At 61.4% G+C, this 21,037-nt stretch overlaps 2 protein-coding genes across 5 annotated transcripts; one reads left to right on the top strand and one right to left on the bottom strand.

Moving 5' to 3' along the window:
- Positions 1-2,477: 2,477 nt before the first annotated feature.
- On the top strand, positions 2,478-12,418 carry TMIE (transmembrane inner ear). Of its 4 annotated transcripts, none has more exons than XM_089305566.1 (4): positions 2,478-2,643; positions 7,616-7,733; positions 11,207-11,356; positions 11,626-12,418. In XM_089305566.1, exons 2-4 carry the CDS (start codon positions 7,682-7,684, stop codon positions 11,727-11,729), a joined length of 306 nt encoding a protein of 101 aa, XP_089161692.1. In that variant the 5' UTR covers positions 2,478-2,643; positions 7,616-7,681; the 3' UTR covers positions 11,730-12,418. The 4 variants fall into 4 exon arrangements, 3 of the variants coding, with proteins under 3 accessions (XP_089161692.1, XP_089161691.1, XP_002713361.3); XM_089305565.1 differs by lacking the exon at positions 2,478-2,643 and adding an exon at positions 2,666-2,808; XR_016214328.1 differs by lacking the exons at positions 2,478-2,643; positions 11,626-12,418 and adding exons at positions 4,262-5,043; positions 10,245-10,334 and having other exon boundaries at positions 11,207-11,361.
- A 1,803-nt stretch (positions 12,419-14,221) lies between these two features.
- LOC100349241 (serine protease 50) lies at positions 14,222-20,176 on the bottom strand. Its single transcript, XM_051852713.3, has 6 exons — positions 19,857-20,176; positions 19,652-19,786; positions 17,076-17,238; positions 15,965-16,248; positions 14,834-15,000; positions 14,222-14,600 (listed from the first exon to the last, which is right to left on the bottom strand). Exons 1-6 carry the CDS (start codon positions 19,942-19,944, stop codon positions 14,361-14,363), a joined length of 1,077 nt encoding a protein of 358 aa, XP_051708673.2. The 5' UTR covers positions 19,945-20,176; the 3' UTR covers positions 14,222-14,360.
- Between the last annotated feature and the right edge of the window lie 861 nt (positions 20,177-21,037).

The raw sequence follows: 21,037 nt of genomic DNA, 5'->3' as shown, positions 1-21,037 counted from the left end.
CCCCTCCCTCGCTGGAGGTGGGGCATGGCAGGCTGGAGTGGCTCTTTCCAAGGATGAGCAGGGTTTTATCAGATCTGTGATCCCGGGGACATGGGTGTGGGCTGGGGCGGGAGGGCAAGGGCCGGAGAGTGGCCACAGTGCCCAGGAGCAGGTGGTGTCTCCAGATGGGACGGCAGGGACAGGTCTGACCTTGTGCTAGGTGTCCAGGGGCTATTCCCTCCCCGCTCTGGCCTCAGCCTCCTCACCTGGACAGGTAGCTGAGGGAAGCAGTGCCGACTAGGCTCAGGCAGGAAGGGCAGGGCTCCCCTTTGGCCCCCTCCCCAGCGTGCACACTTCCTGTTCGGCCATATCTAGGGAGATGGGAAGGCTGACTGAGCTCTGGGCTGGGGGCCAGCCTTGCCCCACTCACTGGGCAAATTCACGCGCATTGCAAGCCCAGTTTTATTATCTGCCCAATGGGGCAACACCTGTCCAGCTTCTTTCCTGGTTCATGCTTGGCTTGGGGCCAGGTAGGGCCTCGGGACCTCTGGTGGTGCCTAAGGGACAGCCTCCCCTGGGGCCAGCTGCCCTTTGCCCTTGGCCACAGTCCCACCCCAGATGCACACACTCCCTCACCCCTGCACACACATGCGTTTCCACGGCCAGGGACACGGCCCTGTCTGCTGGGGGAACCGGCAGGCAGGGCCTCTGTTGCACAATCCTAGGAGTGGCCCTGTATGCGGGCACGCGTGCAAATCAGGTGCCGGTCCACGGGGAATGCACAGTCTGTGGCTGACGTCTAGGGCTCTGGGGACACAATAGCCAGGCACAGAGCCTCGTGCAGGGTGCCCACACACTCTCATGTCCACCAGTGCCTTGGTACACAAACACTCAGTTCTGACCCAACCCTGGCTCGGCCCCAGAGCTATTCTAGGCCAGGCCTAGGGCCAAGAAGTTCAGGGACGGCCGCTCCCAGCAGGCCCCAGGCACTGTGTCACAGGCTCAGACTGTGCAGCCCCCACCCCCACTCCTGGCTGCATCTGTACTGCTCTCAATGCCAGCCTGCCCGTGTGCCTGGGGGCTTCTCCACGGTTTGCCCCCAGCTTCCCTGGTGCCCCAGGAGAGAAGTGTCCATGGGCTCCCGTGGCTGCTGCTCATGGCCTCCCCATAGCCTCCAACCCCAAGGCCCTGGAGGCTGCACTGGTCCCCACAGGAAACCCACTGAGCTAAAAATAGCAGAGGAGGGAGGGACAAACAGGGTTGTGCAGGCCAGCACCCACGTCCCCCATGGAGGGAACACTGCCTTCCGGGGAGCCACGCTCCCCCACCCTAGACCCAATGAACTCAGCTGGGAGCAGGGTGCGGGGGTGTGGGGACCCCCCCAAGAAGCAGTACTGGACAGCTCAGAACACTGAGCTGGAGACCCTGGTCCCCCTGTGACCTGAGGGCCACCTCCTCCCGGGGCTTCAAGTCCACACCAGCCAACAGGAGAGGAAGTTACAGCCATGCTTGTTTCAACGTGGTGCTCAGTACTGGGGATGGAGACCCAGGTGCAGGAACCAGGCGTCAAGTGAGTGAAGTATTGTTCTGTTCTTCTAAAACTTCCAGTGTGTTTGGGGACAGATGTTTGGCAGGTGGTTAAGATGCTGCTTGGGGAGTCTGCATCCCATATCAGAGTGCCCGGGTTCAAGTCCCAGCCCCTCCATTTCTGATCCACTTTCCCGCTAACATGCACCCTGGGAGGCTGCAGGTGATGGCCGAAGTACTCAGGTCCCTGCTGTTTCTTCCTCTCCCACCCCCACCCTTGCCTAGCGCTAAAATAAATAAAATAAAAATCTTTAACTTTATTTTTTAAGGATTTATTTATTTGTTTGAAAGGCAGAGTTACACAGAGAGAGGGAAGCAGAGATCTTTCCTCTGCTGGTTCATTCCCCAAATGGCCACAACGGCCAGGGCTGGGCCAAGCTGAAGCCAGGAGCCAGGAGCTCCATCCGGGTATCTCACATGGGTAGCAGAAAACCAATACTTGGACCATCTTCCGCTGCTTTCCCAGGCACATTAGCAGCGAGCTGGATCAAAAGAAGAGCAGATGGGACTCGAACTACAACCCTTTTGGATGATGGCATTGCAGGTGGGCAGCTTAACCAGCTGTACCACAATGCCAGTCCCTTACATTTTGCTTATTTATTTAATATAGTAATAAGAAATGCAGAAAGAGAGACAGGCAGACAGTGAGACAGACTGACCCAGAGCACTCCCATTCACTGGTTCACTCCTCAGATGTCTGCCATGACCAGGACAGAGCCAGGAACCGAATCTCCCATGTTGGTGGCAGGGACCCAAGTGCTCAAGCTGTCAATCCTGCCTCCCAGTGTTTGCATTATCAAGAGGCTAGAATTGGAGCAGAGCTGGGACTTGAACCCAGGTACTGGGTGTGGGCACCAATTGTGGTTTAACCAGTAAACCACCTGCCCACGGGTTGTTTGGTTTTTACAGAGTGTAATACTACAGTGCATTTAACAACAGAGACAACCATACTCATAGCAATGCCACATTTAACAGCAGGCTTGTGATGGGCAGGCGGCCTACACCACCCCCACTCCTGGCTGCATCTGTACTGCTCTCAATGCCAGCCTGCCCGTGTGCCTGGGGGCTTCTCCACAGGTAAGGGATTGGGGCGCAGGGGGGTGGGCAGGCATTCACAGAACCCGTCTTGTTCCAGAACTTGAGAGCCGCTTTAAGCCTTAACAACTTCAGAAGTTATAAAACATGAGCCTACCCATCGCCGAGAGATATCGTGTGAAAGCTGAAGTACATTTTCTTCACGCTGTGAGTTTTGAATGACAGCATTGATTTTTGCTTCAGCCGAACTTTACCGTCATCAGACAATGAAAAGGGAATTTAAATCATTAAACTTCCTTTTTTTTTTTTTTTAAGATTTATTCCATTTACTTGAAAGACAGAGTTACAGAGAGAGTGAGAGATAGAGAAAGAGCCCTTCCATCCGCTGGTGCACACCCCAAATGGCCAGACCAAAGCCAGGGGCCAGGAGCTTCTTCCCAGTCTCCCATGTGGTTGATGGGTGAAAAAGACAATGAACTCTATGGGGCCAGCACTGTGGCATAGCGGGTAAAGCCACCGCCTGCAGTGCCAGCATCCCATACAGACACCAGTTCGAGTCCCGGCTGCTCCACTTCCTATCCAGCTCTCTGCTATGGCCTGGGAAAGCAGTAGAAGATGGCCCAGGTCCTTGGGCCCCTGTACCCACGTGGGAGACCTGGAACTGCTCCTGATTCCTGGCTCCTGGCTTCGGATCAGCACAGCAGTTGCAGCCAATTGGGGAGTGAACCAGCAGATGGAAGACCTCATCTCTCTCTGCCTCTCCTTCTCTCTCTGTGTAACTCTGATTTTCAAATAAATAAATAAATCTTAAAAGAGACGAGAGAGAGAGAAAGAGAGAGAGAGAGAGAGAGAGAGAAACAATGAACTCTACAGAACACAAACACACCCCTCCCCCTGCCTCAGCCTCCAATGGGAGCCCAGGGAGCCGGGAAGGAGAGCTGGTACCCCAGGTCCATCCCTGCAGCACTGTGGGTGCTCTGTGCCGCCCTGTCCTGCAGTCAGGAGACAGAGGCAGAGAGGAGCAATGGTTTGTGCAGTCTGGCCTCTCTGGCCCCATGTCCTACGGTGACCTTGCTGCTGCTCAGGGTAAATTTTTTTCCCTCGCCTGGCCTGTGGCTGGTGGGCTCAGGGAGTGAGGGCGCAAAGCTGTGGGAGTGCGCTGGGCTTTAGTGGAGCTGCTGTTTGCTTGCCTGGGGGTGGAGGGTGGGGGTTGGGGCGGCCAGCCCCCGGTGAGGGTTCCTCAGTGGGTCCCCGGGGCCAGCCACACTGGGCCAGCAGCTGTCCTGCCTGCTGCCCCACCCCAGCCCCGTCCTGCCCAGGCTCGAAGCTGTCTGCAGCAGGCCCTCTGCTCCCTGCTGCCGTCTGCCTTGCTTCTTGCTATCTATGGCTCCTCCAGGCCAGAGCGCTTAGCGGCCCTGGCCCCTGAGGGTCCCCAGTTCCAGGGGCTACTCTTGCTGGGGGGGGGACCAGGTGGCTCCCCCCGGGCAGGTCTCCCCAGCTGTCCCTGGTGATGCAGATGCCAGGCTGCCTCTCCCTGCACCCGGTGGGCAGATGAGTGATGACAAGGAAGGAGAGGCGGGAGTGAACCGGGGAGTCTCCCCACTCCCCTCCCAGCTCCAGCTCCTCACCCTGGACCCTCTGCACCCTAGGTCACCACGGCTCAGCTTGGGTCAGCTTCAGGGAGCGGCCAGGGCCCCTGCTCAGGCTGACCTGAGTCAAGTCCCAGCCTACCCTGTCCTGTGGGGCACAGGATGCTGGTTCCTTCAGGAACCTTCCACAGCCCCTGCAGCTGGCATCTCTGGCTGCACCAAGCCCTGCTCCCCCACCCCCACCCCACCTCCCGCAGCTCTGGTGTCCAGAGTGACCAGAGCTGCCTCTGGGCAGGAAGCCAGGCCAGAAGGCCCAGGACATCCCTGAGCGCCTGTCGCCATGGCAACCTGTGCACTCTGTCCGCCCCCCAAGTCCAGTCCATTTTTCAAAGACTTCAGAATGGGAAGGGCCTGGGAGACCGGCAGAGGCCAGCCCCTCCCCTGCTCCAGGGAAGTGAGGCCCCAGTGGGGAAGGGAGGGGGCCCTGTTGACTGACGACCAGACCCCCAGCTCTGCTCCTGGCACCCCGGGGGTCTGCAGCCAGCTCTCCCTGCACGCGGCGGGCCCCCATCCTGCTGGGAGGGTGGGGGCGGGCGGCACAGGAACCCGACACCCACGATGAATAAATGATGCCCGCCTGCTCGCCAGCCCGCGCCCGGAGCTCGCCGCCGCCGTCACCGTCACCGAGAGCCACCTGCCTGGCAGGAGCAGCCCGGGTCCCCTCGGCCACAGCTGCGGGAGCGCCGCGAAGATGGCGCGGCTACCGCCCGGCGCGGGGCCCCTCTGGGGGCTGGGCGGCGCCGCGGCCGCGCTCGGGGTTTGCCTCGCGGGGGTCGCCGGGCAGCTGGTGGAGGTGAGGCTGGCGACGCGGGGCCGGGGGCTGGGGGTGCGCGCTGGCTTTATCCCTTCCTGGAGCCCTGTGTCACCCTGCCAGGACATTTGGCCCCCACTCCCAGGGACCCTAATTTCTCGAGGGAGAGACCCACCCTCACCTGGGGGTTCCCAGTCTAATTGGGGACATACTCCCCTTGCTGCAGGCTTTCCTTTCATGGTGGCCCCTGGCTTCCTTGACCTCTAGTCTAAGGGGGGAGGGGTGTGTGTAGACTGTGACCCTGGGAAGCAGCCTCTGCTCCTGACATCCCCAGACCCCGCCTGAGGGGAGGGGCATAGCCTTGGGAAAGAGGTCAGAGCACCCCAAGTCCGGTTGGCCGCAGCAGAATGAGGAGCCTTTAAGGGAGCGGCCAGGTGCAGCCCTGGGACCAAGAAGGCATGGGAGGGGCGGGGCCCAGGGAGTGGGGGCTGACCTGCGCCTGGTGATCTCGGAAATCAGTGGAAGGTTTTGGAGCAGGTGCCCCTGGTGATGAGATCTGGTCTGGAAAGGGGGGAACGAAGGGGAAGGGGGAGGAGAGCCGGGAGGAGCTGGGTGGTCAGGAAGGGCCAGGGTAGGCCATCTGCAGCCGCCCCGCCGCCTCTGCACCCCACTCCCACTGAGCCTGAGAAGAGGTGGCCATCAGATCTGGGGTGCAAAGGCAGAGGGAGAAGGCCCAAGAGCCAGAGGCAGGGAGATGTGGGGACAGAGTAAGCAAGATAACAGAAACACAGGGGCAGGCAGAGGTGCCCTGGAGAGCCCTCGAGGGAAGGGGTGGGTCCAGGGGACGGGAGGGGAGAGAAAGGACAGAGTCATGGGGACAGAGTGACACAGCCCTGGACCGAGGGGGGCCTGAGGAGGGCATGGGGACAGGCCCCCGCACCCCAGTGAAGCCTGTTCCTGCTGCTGCTGACCAGGGGGCGTGTCCAGGAGGCAGGGGCAGAATCAGGTGTCAGCTCCAGTGTCCCTGTAAGTGTAGACAGGCTGGCTGGAGCCCCGTGGAGCTGCCTGGAGGCCTCGGGTGCAGACTGGAGCTGGCCTGGGCGCAGGCAGAAGGCTGGGACAGGGGTCAAGTCCGTTGTGAGCCAGGGATTCTTCTCCCCCAGGGGATGTGAGCTCAGAATGGGAGAACTTGCCTCTGGTCCAAGACTCCAACTGTGGGCCCTGTACACACAAAATGTACCCAGCCCCACACATGCGTGCCTGACCCATGTGTTCCCCACGTGAACACATGCTGAGGACAGGAGCCTTCTTGTCAGTGTCCCCATCAGGTGGGGTGCAGACAACCCCCCCGAGGCTTCTGGAATGACCCATTCCTCTCATAGGTGGAGAAACTGAGGTCCTGCCGCAGCTCCGCCAGGGAACCCTGTACCCACAGCAGTGCACACTGCTGGCCCCCTGCGAGTGCCCCCCCCACGCTGGAGGGTGGTGGTCGTCAGGTGGCTTAGGAAGGGGCCCAGTCTGTGTTTAAGGACCAGGGTGAAGCATCATGGCGGGTAGGGGTGTTGAGGTAGAGGTCGTGTCTGTTTCCAGGACAGCCAGAGGGACTCCTTCATGTCCCCCCCCCCCTTAAGTGAGCCAGGGACAAGGCCTTGCAGAGGTCACGCCCCTCTCTTGCTCTGGGTGTTTAACCCCTCCCTCCCCACAGCCAAACTTGCAACAGACAAGGTCATGTTCCTCTCTGGTCAGGCACAGGTCCTGCTCAGATTCCACAGGGCAGGCAGTGTCCCCTCAGGACAAGGCCACTAAAACAACAGGGAAGAGCCATGTCCTCTTTTATCTTGGGGTATGACCATGTCCCCTGGAGGCCTAGGACAGGATAGTGTCGTCTCCTACCCTGAGTCTCTCCTAGAAGCCCAGGGCAAGACCAGGCCCCCTCATACATGGGGCAGATCTGTGCCGCCTGGACGCTGGGGCAGGGTCATGTACCCTGAGTCCTGCAGAGCAGGGAGCCGGCAGTGCCCCGCTCAGGTTCACAGCAGAGCACTTCTATGTTTTGGCCTCCAGGTGTCGCTGCTGCACTGCAGGCAATTTATCTAGTTCTGTCCTGACCTGATGACTGTGACTCCCAGTAGCGCAGACCACTGTGCGAGGTTACCCAGGGGAGGTCTTCACTGACTGGAGGGGCTCTGGGGCCCTGACTCCTACCTCCACTCCCAGACCCCACTGGGGAGCCAAAGGAACAAAGCCAGTCCCAGTGTGGTCCTGGGCTGCCTGTGCCTCTGGCCTTGGTCCTGAGACCCCATCTACCTGCATGGGGCCCGGGGCTGGAGTGGGAGGCCCTGAGCCTGGCTGGGACTGGTCATCCAGACTTGGCTTCCCCAAGCATCAGCCACATGCCCAGTCCCAGTCCCCAGCTCTGTGGTCTGGGGCCCTGCTCGGTCCTCTCGTTCTAAATCTGGAACTTTCCGAAGTCTAGGGTGTTGGCTGTGAATGTCTAGGACACTTGATTAGAGGAGATGCAGAGATGCTTGGCTGAGACCTGGGTCCCCCTTGGCCCAGTCCCAGCCCACTGGCCTCTGCCTCCTTGCTCACCCCCCTCTCTCCTGCCCCACAGCCCAGCACGGCTCCGCCCAAGCCCAAGCCACCCCCGCTGACCAAGGAGACAGTGGTGTTCTGGGACATGCGCCTGTGGCACGTGGTGGGCATCTTTTCCCTCTTCGTGTTGTCCATCAGTGAGTAGCTGCCCCTGCCTTCTCCGCCCCAGCGCAGCGGGCGCACAGCACCCCCCGCGGGCTCCCAGCGGCGATTCCGGGCAGCGCGAGCTGGCCAGGCACCCGCAGGAGGCCCACGGTGGTTTCTGGCACTTCCTGGTCCACACAAAGTCCCCACGGAGAGCTGATGGGACAGTGGTGACCCAAAGTATTCTGCCGGGCCTGGGGAGGCAGCCACAGGGCAATTATGGTAATTACAGGGGACTCAGGAGGAGGAGGAGGACGTGTCATTTTCCCCTTCGTGCCTGGCCTCCTGATGCTTTTCCTGCAGTCGAGCCAGCTTACAGAGCCCACGCCCAAGGCCCCAGAAAGGCCGCCCTCCACCCGAGAGGCCCCAGATGCCCGGCAGATGTGGCTCCCGGGCTTCGAACCCAGCCTCGTCGGACGCCATTTCCCCGGGAATGACTCACGGCCGTCTCAATTAAAAGCAGGAGGTCGGTTCCTCTGCTGGGGTCTTCTGCGTGCAAAGTCACAGCAGAAATGAGCTCAGTCCCCTCCCCCCACCCCCACTCTTCCTCCCTGACACTGTGGGAGTCTGAGCCCGAGAAGGGGCCAGAAGTCACGTGGAATGCGTGGCAGAGGTTCCCACGGGCAGGGGTGGAGGATGGGGATGCGGGCCGTGAGTTGAGAAGAAACCCACTCCCCATGGAGGCTTCCTGGAGCGGGCCTCTCCACTACAGCCGGGAAAGGCAAGGCCGGCAGGGGTTCGGTATGAGCAGAGGCTGGGGCTACCCACTCCACACATGGTCCCAGGTAACCCCCAGCAGGCAGTTCCTGGGGGCTAACGTGCCGAGGTTCTGGCTGGAGCCTTCCTGTAGGGCAGGGCGGCCCCCACAAAGGGCCAGTCCAGATGTGAGGGCCCCAAGCCACATGTGTGACATCTGACTTGCATGTGCTTCTCCTGCCACCAGAAGTGCCCCCCGGGAAGGGAAAATAACCCCCCAGTCCATGTGAGCGGGAGGCTGCATTCTGTTCTGAGCAGAGGCCCAGAAGCAGTGTGGCGCCCTAGTGGAGGCCGCTCCCACAGGTGCCCTGGGAGGGAGACAGCAGGCAGCACCCAGAGCCGGGGCTGGCTGAGGCCGCGGCCCTTCAGGGGCCACAGCAGCAGTGCAGGGCGCAGCTCGAAGAGCAGCCCTGGGGCTCCCCAGGAGGCAGGAGTTACTGTGGCGCCTCTGCCGGGCTCTGCTTGACCGGAAACCGAGGAGGAGGTGCCCACGGCCTGAGCAGACGGCTGCACAGCTGCACACCCCAGGAGGCACCCGGACATCCCCTCAAGGACCGCGGCCCACCGCTCACCTCCCGTTGCACAGCCCGTCTCCCGGGACAGCACACGGCTGCTGCATCCCAGTCTGCCTGGGCCTCTGTGGTGGCGCTGATTGCCCAGAACCCACAGGCAAAGGGGCTGGGCTGCAAGGCTGCCCCTGGGGGCCTCCTTCAGCCCAGGATCCCATGTCCCAAGCCCCCGCCTGGGTCCCGGAACTCAAGAGCAGCAAGCAGGCAGGCTGGGAGGGGCAGTGCTGGAGGGACAGTGGGGTTGAGCCCGGCCCTCACCGCCCGCAGCTGCCCGCAGGCTCCCGTTGAAGCTTCAGCCTCCATGCAGCCTGGATGGGCACGGTCCTGAGGAGATGTCTGGTGCGTGTTGGGGTGTGGGAAGGGGCTAGGGGAGGCGCCCCAAGCCAGCAGGGTAAAGGTCAGGGGCCAGTCTTGGGTCTCAGGCACACACACAGGGGTCTGGAGGAGACCAGAGTCCAGCCTTTGGGGTAAGAAAGGCATGCACGTACACCCAGACCGGTGTACACCGGGTGCACTCCCAATCCTCCCCTCGGAAGCCCAGTCCTGTTCCCGGCTCTGGCGTGGGGGCCAGCCCACTCACTCCCTCTCTTTCTCCTGAGGGCCTGGGTGAGACCAAACAGGACCACAGTATAAGACTTCAAAAATTGATGTGGGGGCCGGCGCCGCGGCTCACTAGGCTAATCCTCCGCCTAGCGGCGCCGGCACACCGGGTTCTAGTCCCGGTCGGGGCGCCGGATTCTGTCCCGGTTGCCCCTCTTCCAGGCCAGCCCTCTGCTGTGGCCAGGGAGTGCAGTGGAGGATGGCCCAGGTGCTTGGGCCCTGCACCCCATGGGAGACCAGGATAAGCACCTGGCTCCTGGCTCCTGCCATCGGATCAGCGCGGTGCGCCGGCCGCAGCGCGCCGGCCGCGGCGGCCATTGGAGGGTAAACCAACGGCAAAGGAAGACCTTTCTCTCTGTCTCTCTCTCTCACTGTCCACTCTGCCTGTCAAAAAAAAAAAAAAAAAATTGATGTGAAATGAAGCTACCAGATGTTTATTTTGGTGCAAAAATTTTTTGAAATCCATGCATCTTTTTATAATAATACTCATTTCCCCATAATCCTTCATAAGCATGGATTTTGATTTTTTTTTTTTTTGGCACCAAAATAAACTGAGCTTTTTATTTTATGTTCTGTGAGCTCTCGGAAGGACCCTGGTATTTATCTGAAGGAGTACTGCCCTGGCTGCACCAGATGAACTCAGAGGGCGCTACAGCCCAGGCTACACAGGTCTGACCCGTCCTCCCCAAAATAGCCCGTTTGTCCTGCCCGCTCCCGTCTGCCCCGGGGAGGCTGCCAGGAAGCTATGTCATCTGATTTATTATAGGAAGCAGCTCCGTCCCTTCCCCTGGGGCTGGGGTCAAGGTGGTCAGACTGTGGGGGCCTTAGAAAAGTAAACCCCGGGCCAGCCAGGTCCTGGCAGCCCTGCCCTGCCCATCAGAGGACAGGCCAACTCCACGCCTCGGCCCAACTGGCGTGGGCGCAGCAGCCCTTGGCCGGAAACCCACCGCGGGAATAACTCCGTGAGGGGAACGCCCCGGGCCGGGTCTGGGCCCTGTCACAGCAGGCTCCCTCCCAGGCCGGCAGGAATCCTCGGGGAGGCTGGGGACAGTCACGTCCGTGAGTGTCTGAGCCAGCCCGGGCCCAGCTCTCTGGAGCCTGGGGAGGAAAAACGTGGATGCCCTGGGAGCAACCCAGAAGCCTCTAGGGAGCTCCAGCACGAGTCAGGATGCAGCCCGGGGCCTCCCCTGCTGGACCCCCACCCCAGTCAAAAAGACCCTGAGGACTGGGGCTGGCTGCACGGCTCACAGGGCCAGGGCAAGATGAGAACACAAGGCCCCTTGTGTAAGCATTAAGCAGTTGTAAAAGCTGGCAGCAGAGCATTAAACCAAGCACAAACCTGTCTGCATTCAGCACCTATGCATGAAGTCAACCCTGCTCCAGAAGCTACCTGGGACCCCAGACCCAAGGATCCACGGGGGGTGGGGGGGGCACTCAGAAGAGGATGGAGGTAGGCCAGAAGTTTGGGTGTCATCTCTCCAATGTCCGAGGCCTGCCCAGACTGCTTCCCAGAGACCAAGCCTGCCCAATCGTCCCTCCAGTTATCACCCTGTGCTGTGTCTTCAACTGCCGTGTGCCACGGACCCGGAAGGAGATCGAAGCCCGGTACCTGCAGCGGAAGGCAGCCAAGATGTACACAGACAAGCTGGAGACCGTGCCACCCCTCAATGAGCTCACGGAGATCCCGGGAGGTGAGCAGACCCTGGCCAGCCCCAGCCACTCTCCGCGCTGCCGAGCCAGCCAGTTTCCTTGGCCCTGCTGCCTGCAGTCAGCCTGCTCTCAGGCTCAGAGAGGGGAGCTGCCCAGGCCCAGGAGACCAGAGCTCAGGGATTGATCGGAGTGAGGATAACACAACAGGAGTCCACTCTCAGTGGGACAGGCAGGCGGGACCTGGGCAGGAAAGGGCAGGCCCCTGGAGGCTGCTGGGCCCTGGTCTCACGGCCTCTTCCCCTCCCCACAGAGGAGAAAAAGAAGAAGAAGAAAGAGGACAGTGTGGACACAGTGGCCATCAAGGTAGAAGAGGACGAGAAGAATGAGGCCAAGAAGAAGAAAGGGGAGAAATGAGGAGCACGCCCTGCAGGCAGCAGCTGGGGCTCGCAGGCCCTGGAGCTCGAGTCCGGGGACTTGGACTCAGCTCATGCGAGAACCGAGGGCGGTGGCCAGAGGGGAAAGCAGAGGCCCACAGCCAGCAGGTGCCTGCTGGATCCCACTGCTCCTATGCCCTCCCTGTGGGCACTGTGCTCAGCACAGGTGGCCTGGGCCACCCTGCAGATGCAGAGCAGCCGCACACTGCGCTCCCTGCCCACGTGTGCCTCGGCCCCACCCACTCCTCAAAGGACAGCAGTGGCCGTGGCTGTGTGGGATTCTGAATTGAACGGTGGGGGTGAGGCCGCCCTCAGCCTAGCTGTGAAGAGGGAGAGAGGGAAGTGGGAAGAGGGGGACACTGGGAGAGCAGGAGGGCTCAGATTGGGCCAGGCAGCCGCTGTGAGGGGCGGGAGACTGCCCTACTCTTGGCAGGGGGCGGAAAAGGGTTCCAGACCAGAGGAGTGAGCAGAGGGCTGAGACGGGTGGACCTGAGGCAGCAGGGAAAAGAGCAGGGAAGAGACCCCTGGCTGCTGGGGTGCATCGGGGATATCTGAGAAGCCACGGGGACCCGCAGCTGTGCTGGTAGCCCTTTCGACGCCTGCTGGGCTCACGGCAGGGAGTGGGTTCCACCAGCCTTCCACCTGCTGAATAAAACAGCGTACAGCTCCCTTCTGCCCACTCCCTGCCCACCACCTGCAAGGAGCTTCTTCCAGCCAAAGCCAAAGGCCCCAACGTCAGCGGGGCCTGAATGCTAGTAGAGAGGAGATGCTGAGAGGCGCTTCCAGAAGGCCTGGAGCAGAACGTCACAGAGGTGCTCAGAGGAGGAGAGGCGGCCAGGAGCCTGCTGGGACACAGCCCTGAGTGCAGGGGAGGGGAGGGCCTTCACTCACTCTCATACACACACACACACACACACACAGGTGCCCTTACATAACCACACATACATACACACGTGCATGTTACATATACACACTTTCACACAATCACACACATGTACTCACAGTCACATACACTCACATAGTGACACAGAAACACACAGGTGTATTCACACACGCACTCTCACATACACACTGACATACGTACATACACACACTCACACACACACACACAGTCCCTGGGGTGTTGATGCGGTAGGCGGCCGAGCGATGACGTTCCCTCCCTGGCTCATCTCCCAGCATGAATTAGGTGAACCCGAGACAGAAGCAGCCGCAGCCCCTGGCTCCCCTGAGGCAGACCTCAGGCCTATGGAGGACAGCTGCCTGCTGCTCCCTCGGCTGCCCCAGGCCTTTGTGCCTTTGTGCCTTTGTGCCCAGGGCTGGGAACTCAGAACCGAGTCACACGGGTGCCTGGCCTGGACCCAGATCACAACACAGGGACGGATGCCCAGGCTGACGTGAAAAGGAGCAGAGGATCTGAGAGGCCAAGACACACAAGGTTGCCCACGGAAGCAGCTGGTTCTCCAGCACCTCTGCCCACTAAGTCCCGCCTGTGGGCTTCTCATACCACAGCCACTCTACCCATTCAGGCTCAAACCCTCCTGTGTGGCCAGACAGAGACAGCGCATGTCCAGAGGGGCAGGGGCCACTTAGGGTCACACAAGACAATGGAGGGGCAGTCCAGTCCTGGGCTCCATCCACCTCCAGCCCCCTGCCCTGTGGCCTCCACTAACCCTTGGTGGGCTGGTGTGGCTGCTGACAGCAGGGATCCTGCCTGGCCTCAGTGGGCACCTGCCCTGGGCTCCAGGCAAGAGCAAAACTAGAGGGTCAAGGTGCCTTACAGCTCTTCGGAGTAACAGGAGGTGTGTCCCAGCCCCTGGCCAGGAGGTAGCCAAAGTCCAGGACAGCCTGACTCCTACTCCCCTCCCAGGCAGTCAGAGCTTCACTCCGCCCCAGCCTCAGGTTGCATCCTGGCAGTACTTTCCAGACCCTCCATCATCTGACCCCAATGTCCCGCTGTCCCACAGTAGCCAACCCGAGTCTTTTCATGGACATAGATCTTAGGGGCCCTGCATTTTTTTTTTTTTTTTGACAGGCAGAGTGGACAGTGAGAGAGAGAGAGAAAGAGAGAGAGAGAGAGAGAAAGGTCTTCCTTTTGCCATTGGTTCACCCTCCAATGGCTGCCACGGCCGGCGCACCGCGCTGATCCAAAGCCAGGAGCCAGGTGCCTCTCCAGGTCTCCCACGCGGGTGCAGGGCCCAAGCACCCAGGCCATCCTCCACTGCACTCCTGGGCCACAGCAGAGAGCTGGCCTGGAAGAGGGGCAACTGGGACAGAATCTGGTGCCCTGACCAGGACTAGAACCCGGTATGCCGGTGCTGCAGGTAGAGGATTAGCCTACTGAGCTGCGGCGCCAGCCAGGGGCCCTGCACTCTTCAGCAGTCCCCCACACCCTCACCATCCAGATCACTTGCCTCCCCCCTACAGCAGACCCAGACAGCGCAGGCCTCCCAGGCCTGGGGAAGAAGTGAGGCGTGAGAAAGGGAAGCATTTAATTGAGTGCCTAGTTTCCGCCCTGACCCACAGGGCTCTGAGAGCTGCACCTGCAGCACCCCGGGCAGAGGGCAAGGAGGGGCCTGGGGGGGGGGCGTGCCCAGGGACAGCATGCAGAGTGTCACACAGCAGTGAGGAGCCCAAGGGGTAGCACCAGGGCCAGGAGCAGGGCCCTGGAGGGGGCTGGCGGGCCCTGGGGCTGCAGGTTGTTGAGGGTGTCCCAGATCCACTGATGGTATGAGGAGACTTGCATGTAGATGGGCGGGGCCTGTCTCTTCTCACAGCCTGCACCCCAGCTCGCCATCCCCAGCAGGTACCATGCACCCCCCGAAAGGCAGACCAAGGGCTCGCCAGTTTCCTCCTGCGGGGACCCGTTGGAGATACAAGGGGTCAGAGCCCAGGTGAGGCCTGTCGGGGAGGGGACTCAGCCCGAGGCACCCCCCACACCAGATCCTCCCCAGGGTCCCCTAGGGTCCTCACGGCTGAGAGGTGCTCCAGACCCAGGGCTGCTCCGTCTCCCACGTCTTCAGTGCCCACCGCCCAGCCCCACCTGCCAGGTGCCGTTGGAGGAGGGTGAGCAGGGCGAGCACTCACGTAGCAGAACTCCTCCCTGCTGGTGTCCTCTGCACACAGCATCTGGGGGTTGACGATCCGAACCAGCTTGGGCGTCCTGGAGAACTTGTGGTAGAAGCTGTCACAGTCCTTGGTGCTCAGGACGGTGACTTCCTTCTCCTGAATGGTCCGGAACTGGGGCCACGTGCCTGTGAGACAGGGGCTCCTGCTCAGGCCTGGCCTCACCGCCGCCCACCGCCACTGTCCTGTCAGCAGCCTTGTCCCCTGCCCCCAGCCCCTCACCAGCCTCTTGGACGTGTCACCAGCAGCATAGAGCCCTCCTTGGGCACTGCCCCCACAGCCTGGCTTTCCTGGACCTGGTCTCCCCTCCTGCAGAGTCCAGCCCACTGGGTCCCCCACATCTCCCCACACCCCTTCGGCATCCCTCTCAGTGCCTGGCCAGCCTCCCTCAGGCCTCATCCCTCCTGTTCTTCAAGCCCTCTGAAAAGGCCTCCCCGCACCCCACCTCTCCCAGAACCCCCTCCATGGAGCCAGGTGTGGGCCCTACCCCTGCCCTACCCCAAGGGTCTCTGTCACTAGCCTGAGCTCCTGGGAGACAGTGACTCCTGACCACTCCTGGCTACTCCCAGGAGATGGCACCGTCACCCCCATTCCTCCCAGGGTGTTCCCTGAAGGAGGTGGGCATTCCAAGGCCCAGCAGGAAGCAGAGCCCTGGATGGGCCTGTTCCTGAACTGCAATGGCAGGAGACTGAGGACCCCCGAGGGAGTCGAGGACCCCAGGATGCCCTGCGTGACTCCCACCACCGGGTCTGCCGGGGGCATCACACAGACGCAGACCTGCTCCCCTGGCTTGGCTTGGCTCCAGGTGCGGGGTGACCGGCATTACTCTCACCCTCTCTGCCTTTGAGGCAGTTCTGCTTAGACACCTTGGCCTGGGCCAGGGGAGTTGGGGGTGGGGAGGGGAGCCAAGGCAATCAGGGTCCCCGAGGCCCAGGTGGCCTGGATGTGTTCACTGCTGAGACCCTTGAGGGAAGGGGACTCCAGGGATGAGTGTGACAGGAGCATCAGCACTGCCTGCCTGTGGGGGCCCCGGCCCCTCTCACAGCACCCGCCCCAGGCTGGGACGCCCCAGGCTGGGAGGCTGGGACTCACCATCAGCCTTGGAGAGCCCCCAGCCCGTCACAGTGCACACGGTCTGTTCCTTCACCGTGAAGTCCGGGCCGGGCAGGCAGATGGGCCAGACGTACTTGCTATACCGGGACACCTGCTGCAGCTCAAGGAGGCCAATGTCATTGGCGTGGCCGATCCAGGACCAGTAACGCTGGGCTCGGAACCTGCTGTTCACGATGACTTGGAGCACCGAGACTTCGGAGGTAGAGTTCGCCTCCCGGTCCAACCACGGGCTCCCCATCTTGACTGTGTAGTGAACATTGCTCCTGGGGAGCCCCAGGGGCGTCCGCTGTCAGCTCCAGCCCTGCCCCTTGCCCCTCTGCTGCCCCCCGCCCCCGGCCACCACATCCAGGCAGGCACCCACTGCTCCAGGGCCCTGAGTACAACAGCAGCTTACTGAGACAGCCTGGGGCACAGAGAAGCACACGCCCTGCTCAGGGCTGCACCGCTGGGGAGTGGCAGGGCTGAGCTGCGAAGCCAGTGTCCCCCGGCTCCCAGCTCTGCACTCTCGCCAGCCCCCTGTGCTGCTCCTTGGCAGGTGCCAGAGGCCTTAGGAATCGCACATGGCCTGGTTCCCAAACCACCTTTCTCAGCACATCCCTGGCGTTCCTGTGTGCCCCTGAGGCCGGCACGCCCGTCAGGCCGGCACCCACTCTGATCGGATCCCCAGGCGCACCTGTCGTCAGCCTGAGTGGAATCACTCAACCCCTCTGCCCTGGTGCCAGGTTGGGCTGGCTCACACGCCTGCCAATCACTTGACTGAAGGAAAAGGGGAACGAGGCAGCGGAAGCCACGGGGCTGGAAGGAAACAGCAGGGTCTGCTCCTGCGGCCCTGTGGCCGGCCTGCGGGCTGCTGCATGGGACCAAGGGGCCAGAGGAGGGAGCAAAAGGGCGGGCAGCAGTGCTTCCAGGACTGCCCCCCAGAAGGTTTCTGTGGGACACAGCCCCCACTTGCTCCCGGCAGCGAGAGGCTGAGGCTGGGACAGTGGGCTCTGCAGAGGGCACAGCTGCCGCCGCTGGACCAGCTGAGCAGAGGGACCGGGCCCCTGGTGCTCCGAATGCCTCTCCCCACCCTACCTGGGCCCCCACTCACTCGGTCAGGCAGTGGGCCACGGTCAGCACCCACCGGTAGGAAATGAGGGTACCGGCACAAATGTGTATGCCATTGGCTCGCACACTGACCATCCACGGCCAGCGCCGAGCCATGGCCTCCGGGTCTCTGAGGGTGGGGTCCCGCTCCTTAGAGAAGCCGCAGGCTGAGGAGGAAGACAAGCGCCGAGTGAGGGCTCAGTCCCTGTCTGTCCCGTGTCCTCCGCCTGGCCCCCCACCTCTCCACAGCTCTCCTGCTCCGCTCAGCAGCTGTGCATGTGTGGACGGGGGTCACCGAGCCCAGAAAGACCTCGACACTGCCCAGGTATCCCTCTCCCTGGCCCCACAGCCCAGGCTGGAGACCCCCGGTGGGGCCTTCATCCACCCAGCAACCTCGGCTCCTGCTGACCCCTCATCTGTGTCTCCATCTAGACCCACCCTCAGTGTCCCTACTTCAGGCAAGGCAGGCCCCTCTCCTGGCCCCGGTGACTCAGCAAGAGAAAGGTGAGCGATGTGCATGAGCAGGCGTGGCCTGAGCAGGAGACCCCAGTGGCAGTGGCCACATGAGCTTCTTCACCCTATCTGTCCTCAGGGAGATACAGATTCTTTATTTTTATTTATCTGAAAGGCAGAGTGAGCATGCAGGAGATGTATCAGAAGATCTTCCATTTACTGCTTCACCCTGCTAAAGCCCCTAACAGCCAGGGGCCAGGAATTCCATCTGGGTCTCCCTTGTGGATGGTAGGAACCCAAGTACCTGGGCCATCATGCGCTGCCTCCCAGGCTCACTAGCAGGAAGCTGAATCAGAAGCAGGGCAGGGGCTGGCGTTGTGGCACAGTAAGTTAATTCTCTGCCTGAAGCGCTGGCATCCCATAAATACACCAGTTCTAGTCCCGGCTGCTCCTCTTTCGATCCAGCTCTCTGCTGTGGCCTGGGAAGGCAGTCAGATGGCCCAAGCACTTGGGCCCCTGCATCCACATGGGAGACCCGGAGGAAGCTCCAGGCTCCTGGCTTTAAATAGGCCCAGCTCTAGCCATTGTGGCCATTTGGGGAGTGAACCAGTGGATGGAAGACCTTTCTTTCTGTCTCTCCCTCTCACTGTATGAAATTCTACCTCTCAAATAAATAAATAAAATCCTAAAAAAAAAAAAAATAAATAAATGAACAGAAGCAGAATAGCTGGCACTCAAAGTAGGTACTCCACTATGGGGTGTGCGGGTGCGTGCATTGCGAGTGGCTGCTTGGCCCGTTGCCACACTCCCATCCCTAGATTTAAATTTCTGTGAGGCTCTGCTCCATGCCACCTGCCTGGTCTACTCTGTGACACCAAGTGGGGGAAGGGCAGATTACTGCCCAGACCCACGCCCACTGCTGGTGGGAGCCTTACTTGCTGGAGCCAGTTAGGCAAACAGCTTTTAACGAAGACACGTACTCTGGACATCCCAGTAGTCCCACTCCTAGGTGTTCTGCAAGCCAACTGGGGATGGGAAATCAACGTCAGGATGCCAGGAGCAGGATTTTCAGAGCAAACACGGGAAAGAGAGATTCAACAGGGACAGTGCAGGGAGAAGTCCTGTGGCAGTGAAGTCAGGGGCACCGACCCTGGGGGGCAGCAGGTGATGGCTCACACACTTGGGTCCCCACCACTCCACGGGAGGCCTGGGTTGAGTTCTGGGCTCCTGGCTTTGGCCTTTGGGACAATAAGTGTTTCCAACACGGCCTTCAGTCAAAGACCGTAGCTCAAGGGTCTCTCTTCCCTGCTTGTCCCGGAGACCCCTAGGCGAAGGCTCAGACCACTGTGCTGCCGGGGTAGGGGTGATGGGAGTTGGACCCTGACCCTGGTCAGGTGCAGACTGGGTCAGAGCCTGGAGCAAGGGGAGAGGCCAGTGGCCCCACAGTCAGCCCAGGGACAGGAAGCCCACTCCTCTGCTTTTCCTGCCCCTATGTCACCAGCAGGGGAGCTCTGACTCTACAGGCCAGACCAGGCCGTGGCCCACAGCAAGTGGGTAAACACTAGGACCAGGCCGTGGCCCACAGCAAGTGGGTAAACACTAGGACCAGGCCGTGGCCCACAGCAAGTGGGTAAACACTAGGACCAGGCCGTGGCCCACAGCAAGTGGGTAAACACTAGGAGAAGAGGAAAAGTCCTGGGGCCGGCGCTGTGGCATAGCAGGTAAAGCAGCTGCATGCAGTGCCGGCATCCCATATGGACACCGGTTTGAGTCCCAGCTGCTCCACTTCTGATCCAGCTCTCTGCTATGGCCTGGGAAAGCAGTGGAAGATGGCTCAAGTCCTTGGGGCCCTGCACCCACGTGGGAGACCTGGAGGAAGCTCCTGACTCCTGGCTTCAGATGGGTGCAGCTCCAGCTGCTGCAGCAAATTGGGGTGTGAACCAGCAGATGGAGGACCTCTCTCTGCCTCTCCTTCTCTCTCTGTGTAACTCTTTCAAATAAATAAAATATACCTTCTGCCCCCACTCCTCCTGCCCCTTCTTCCCCAGGCTCTTCTGCCCGCATAGATCCAAAGGCCTGAAAACCCCCCAGCACTCTCCTCGCCCCCGTGGACACCCCGGTACTCACAGGGTACTCCCTGAATCGGAGTCACAGGCACGGCCGGGGGGATCGGGGCCTGCCGGGGAGCTCGGGGCCCGCAGGGGTCGTCCTGGGCAGCAGCCGCAGACACTCTCCCTGAGGCATCGCCCGTGCCCAAGCACCCTGCAGAAGGACACAGGGTGAGGGGCGGCCGGACGCAAGCCCGCGTCGGGGGGCGGAGGGCGGGGCTCACCTGGGGGTCTCTGCAGCAGCAGCAGGAGCAGCAGTAACAAAAGCAGAAGGGCGTGGACACGGCACGGGGCAGACGTCCAGGGCTCCATCCCGGGAGAGCAGCGACTGCGCCGCCCAGCTCCTTCCGCCGGGGCGCTCCTGGTGACCGTCCCAATGATGGCGCCCCCCACGGGCTGCCCGCCGAGGCCTCCGGGCGAGTAGGTGATGGCGCTCCTGTGCCCGGCCCGCGCGGGCGCCCCCTGGCGACCCCCTTCCACGGCGCTGCGGAGGTCTGCGGTCGAGGCCACGCCCAGCGACCGTACTCCTTCCCTGCAGGATTCCGGCCTCTCTCACCCCACCCTCGGCCAGCACCCAGGTCTCTCCGGCACTGCGGCCCACTGCCCTGGACTCGTCGCTGCTGTCCCCTCTCCTGCAGTGCAGGGAACCCAAAGCCCTGGGCTGGCGTCCGAGCGCAGCGCAGCCCCACCTTGCCAGCCCAGAAAGCGCAGGGGCCCTCGCCCAGGGCACTGAGATGAAGCAGGTTAACGCATGGTAAAGAATGATTCCTGCGTCAGTAAGCAACAACCCCCCACCCCATGTCCCCCACCCCCACCCCTACACAGCTCCTGCGTCCCCGATGCCCCTGCCTGTGGAAATGTGAGGCCGCCGGGAGAGCGACGCGCCCCTCCCCCGCCCCCCCCCCCCCGCCGCGGGGGACCTCGGCCACTCAGCGTGTTGGACTTCGGGGGACATTTGGGATGTTCAGTGACACAAATGGGTAACAGCCTTTAAAGCGTGTGCGGAGGGGCAGGCTCACGTGGTTCAGGCACCCACATGCCTCGGCTCCCTGGGAGGTGACTGGGTCCCTGCCACCCACGTGGGGGATCTGCATTGAGAAGCTCCAGGCTTCAGCCAGTCCCACTCCTGGCGATCGCGGGCATTTGGGTAGCGCACCAGCAGATGGGAATGTGTGCTTGTTCTCCCACTCCCTCTCTCTGCTACTTGATCTGTTTTTTAAAGTCATTTGGGGAATCCTGCAAAATCTGGTTCAAAGCTGTTGGAAAATGCTGACCTAGTAAAAGATATGGTGAAAGTTAAATCAAGTCGGGACATGCTAACATTCAGCAAGGCCTGAGGTCTGGGGAGAGACGCTCTGAAAAGAGGGCAAATCACACCCACTGCTCTTCTGGTGCCTCAAGGGGC

This window comes from Oryctolagus cuniculus, chromosome 10 (assembly GCF_051225735.1).
Source record: "Oryctolagus cuniculus isolate XC-2025 breed Fujian yellow rabbit chromosome 10, ASM5122573v1, whole genome shotgun sequence".
Lineage (NCBI taxonomy): Eukaryota > Metazoa > Chordata > Mammalia > Lagomorpha > Leporidae > Oryctolagus > Oryctolagus cuniculus.
The sequence above is the reverse complement of the archived record's forward strand: the minus strand, read 5'-3'. Positions and strand labels throughout refer to the sequence as shown.

Bases quoted from the DNA above. Each gene is read 5' to 3' on its own strand.
- TMIE (XM_002713315.6), top strand. From the start codon at position 4,942: ATGGCGCGGCTACCGCCCGGCGCGGGGCCCCTCTGGGGGCTGGGCGGC. The intron at 5,044-7,615 runs GTGAGGCTGGCG...CCTGCCCCACAG, and splicing joins TCGCCGGGCAGCTGGTGGAG to CCCAGCACGGCTCCGCCCAA. The intron at 11,357-11,625 runs GTGAGCAGACCC...CCCTCCCCACAG, and splicing joins GCTCACGGAGATCCCGGGAG to AGGAGAAAAAGAAGAAGAAG.
- LOC100349241 (XM_051852713.3), bottom strand. From the start codon at position 19,944: ATGGAGCCCTGGACGTCTGCCCCGTGCCGTGTCCACGCCCTTCTGCTT. The intron at 17,239-19,651 runs GTGAGTACCGGG...CTTCCTCCTCAG, and splicing joins TCCGATTCAGGGAGTACCCT to CCTGCGGCTTCTCTAAGGAG. The intron at 16,249-17,075 runs GTGAGTGGGGGC...GGGGCTCCCCAG, and splicing joins GTGGCCCACTGCCTGACCGA to GAGCAATGTTCACTACACAG.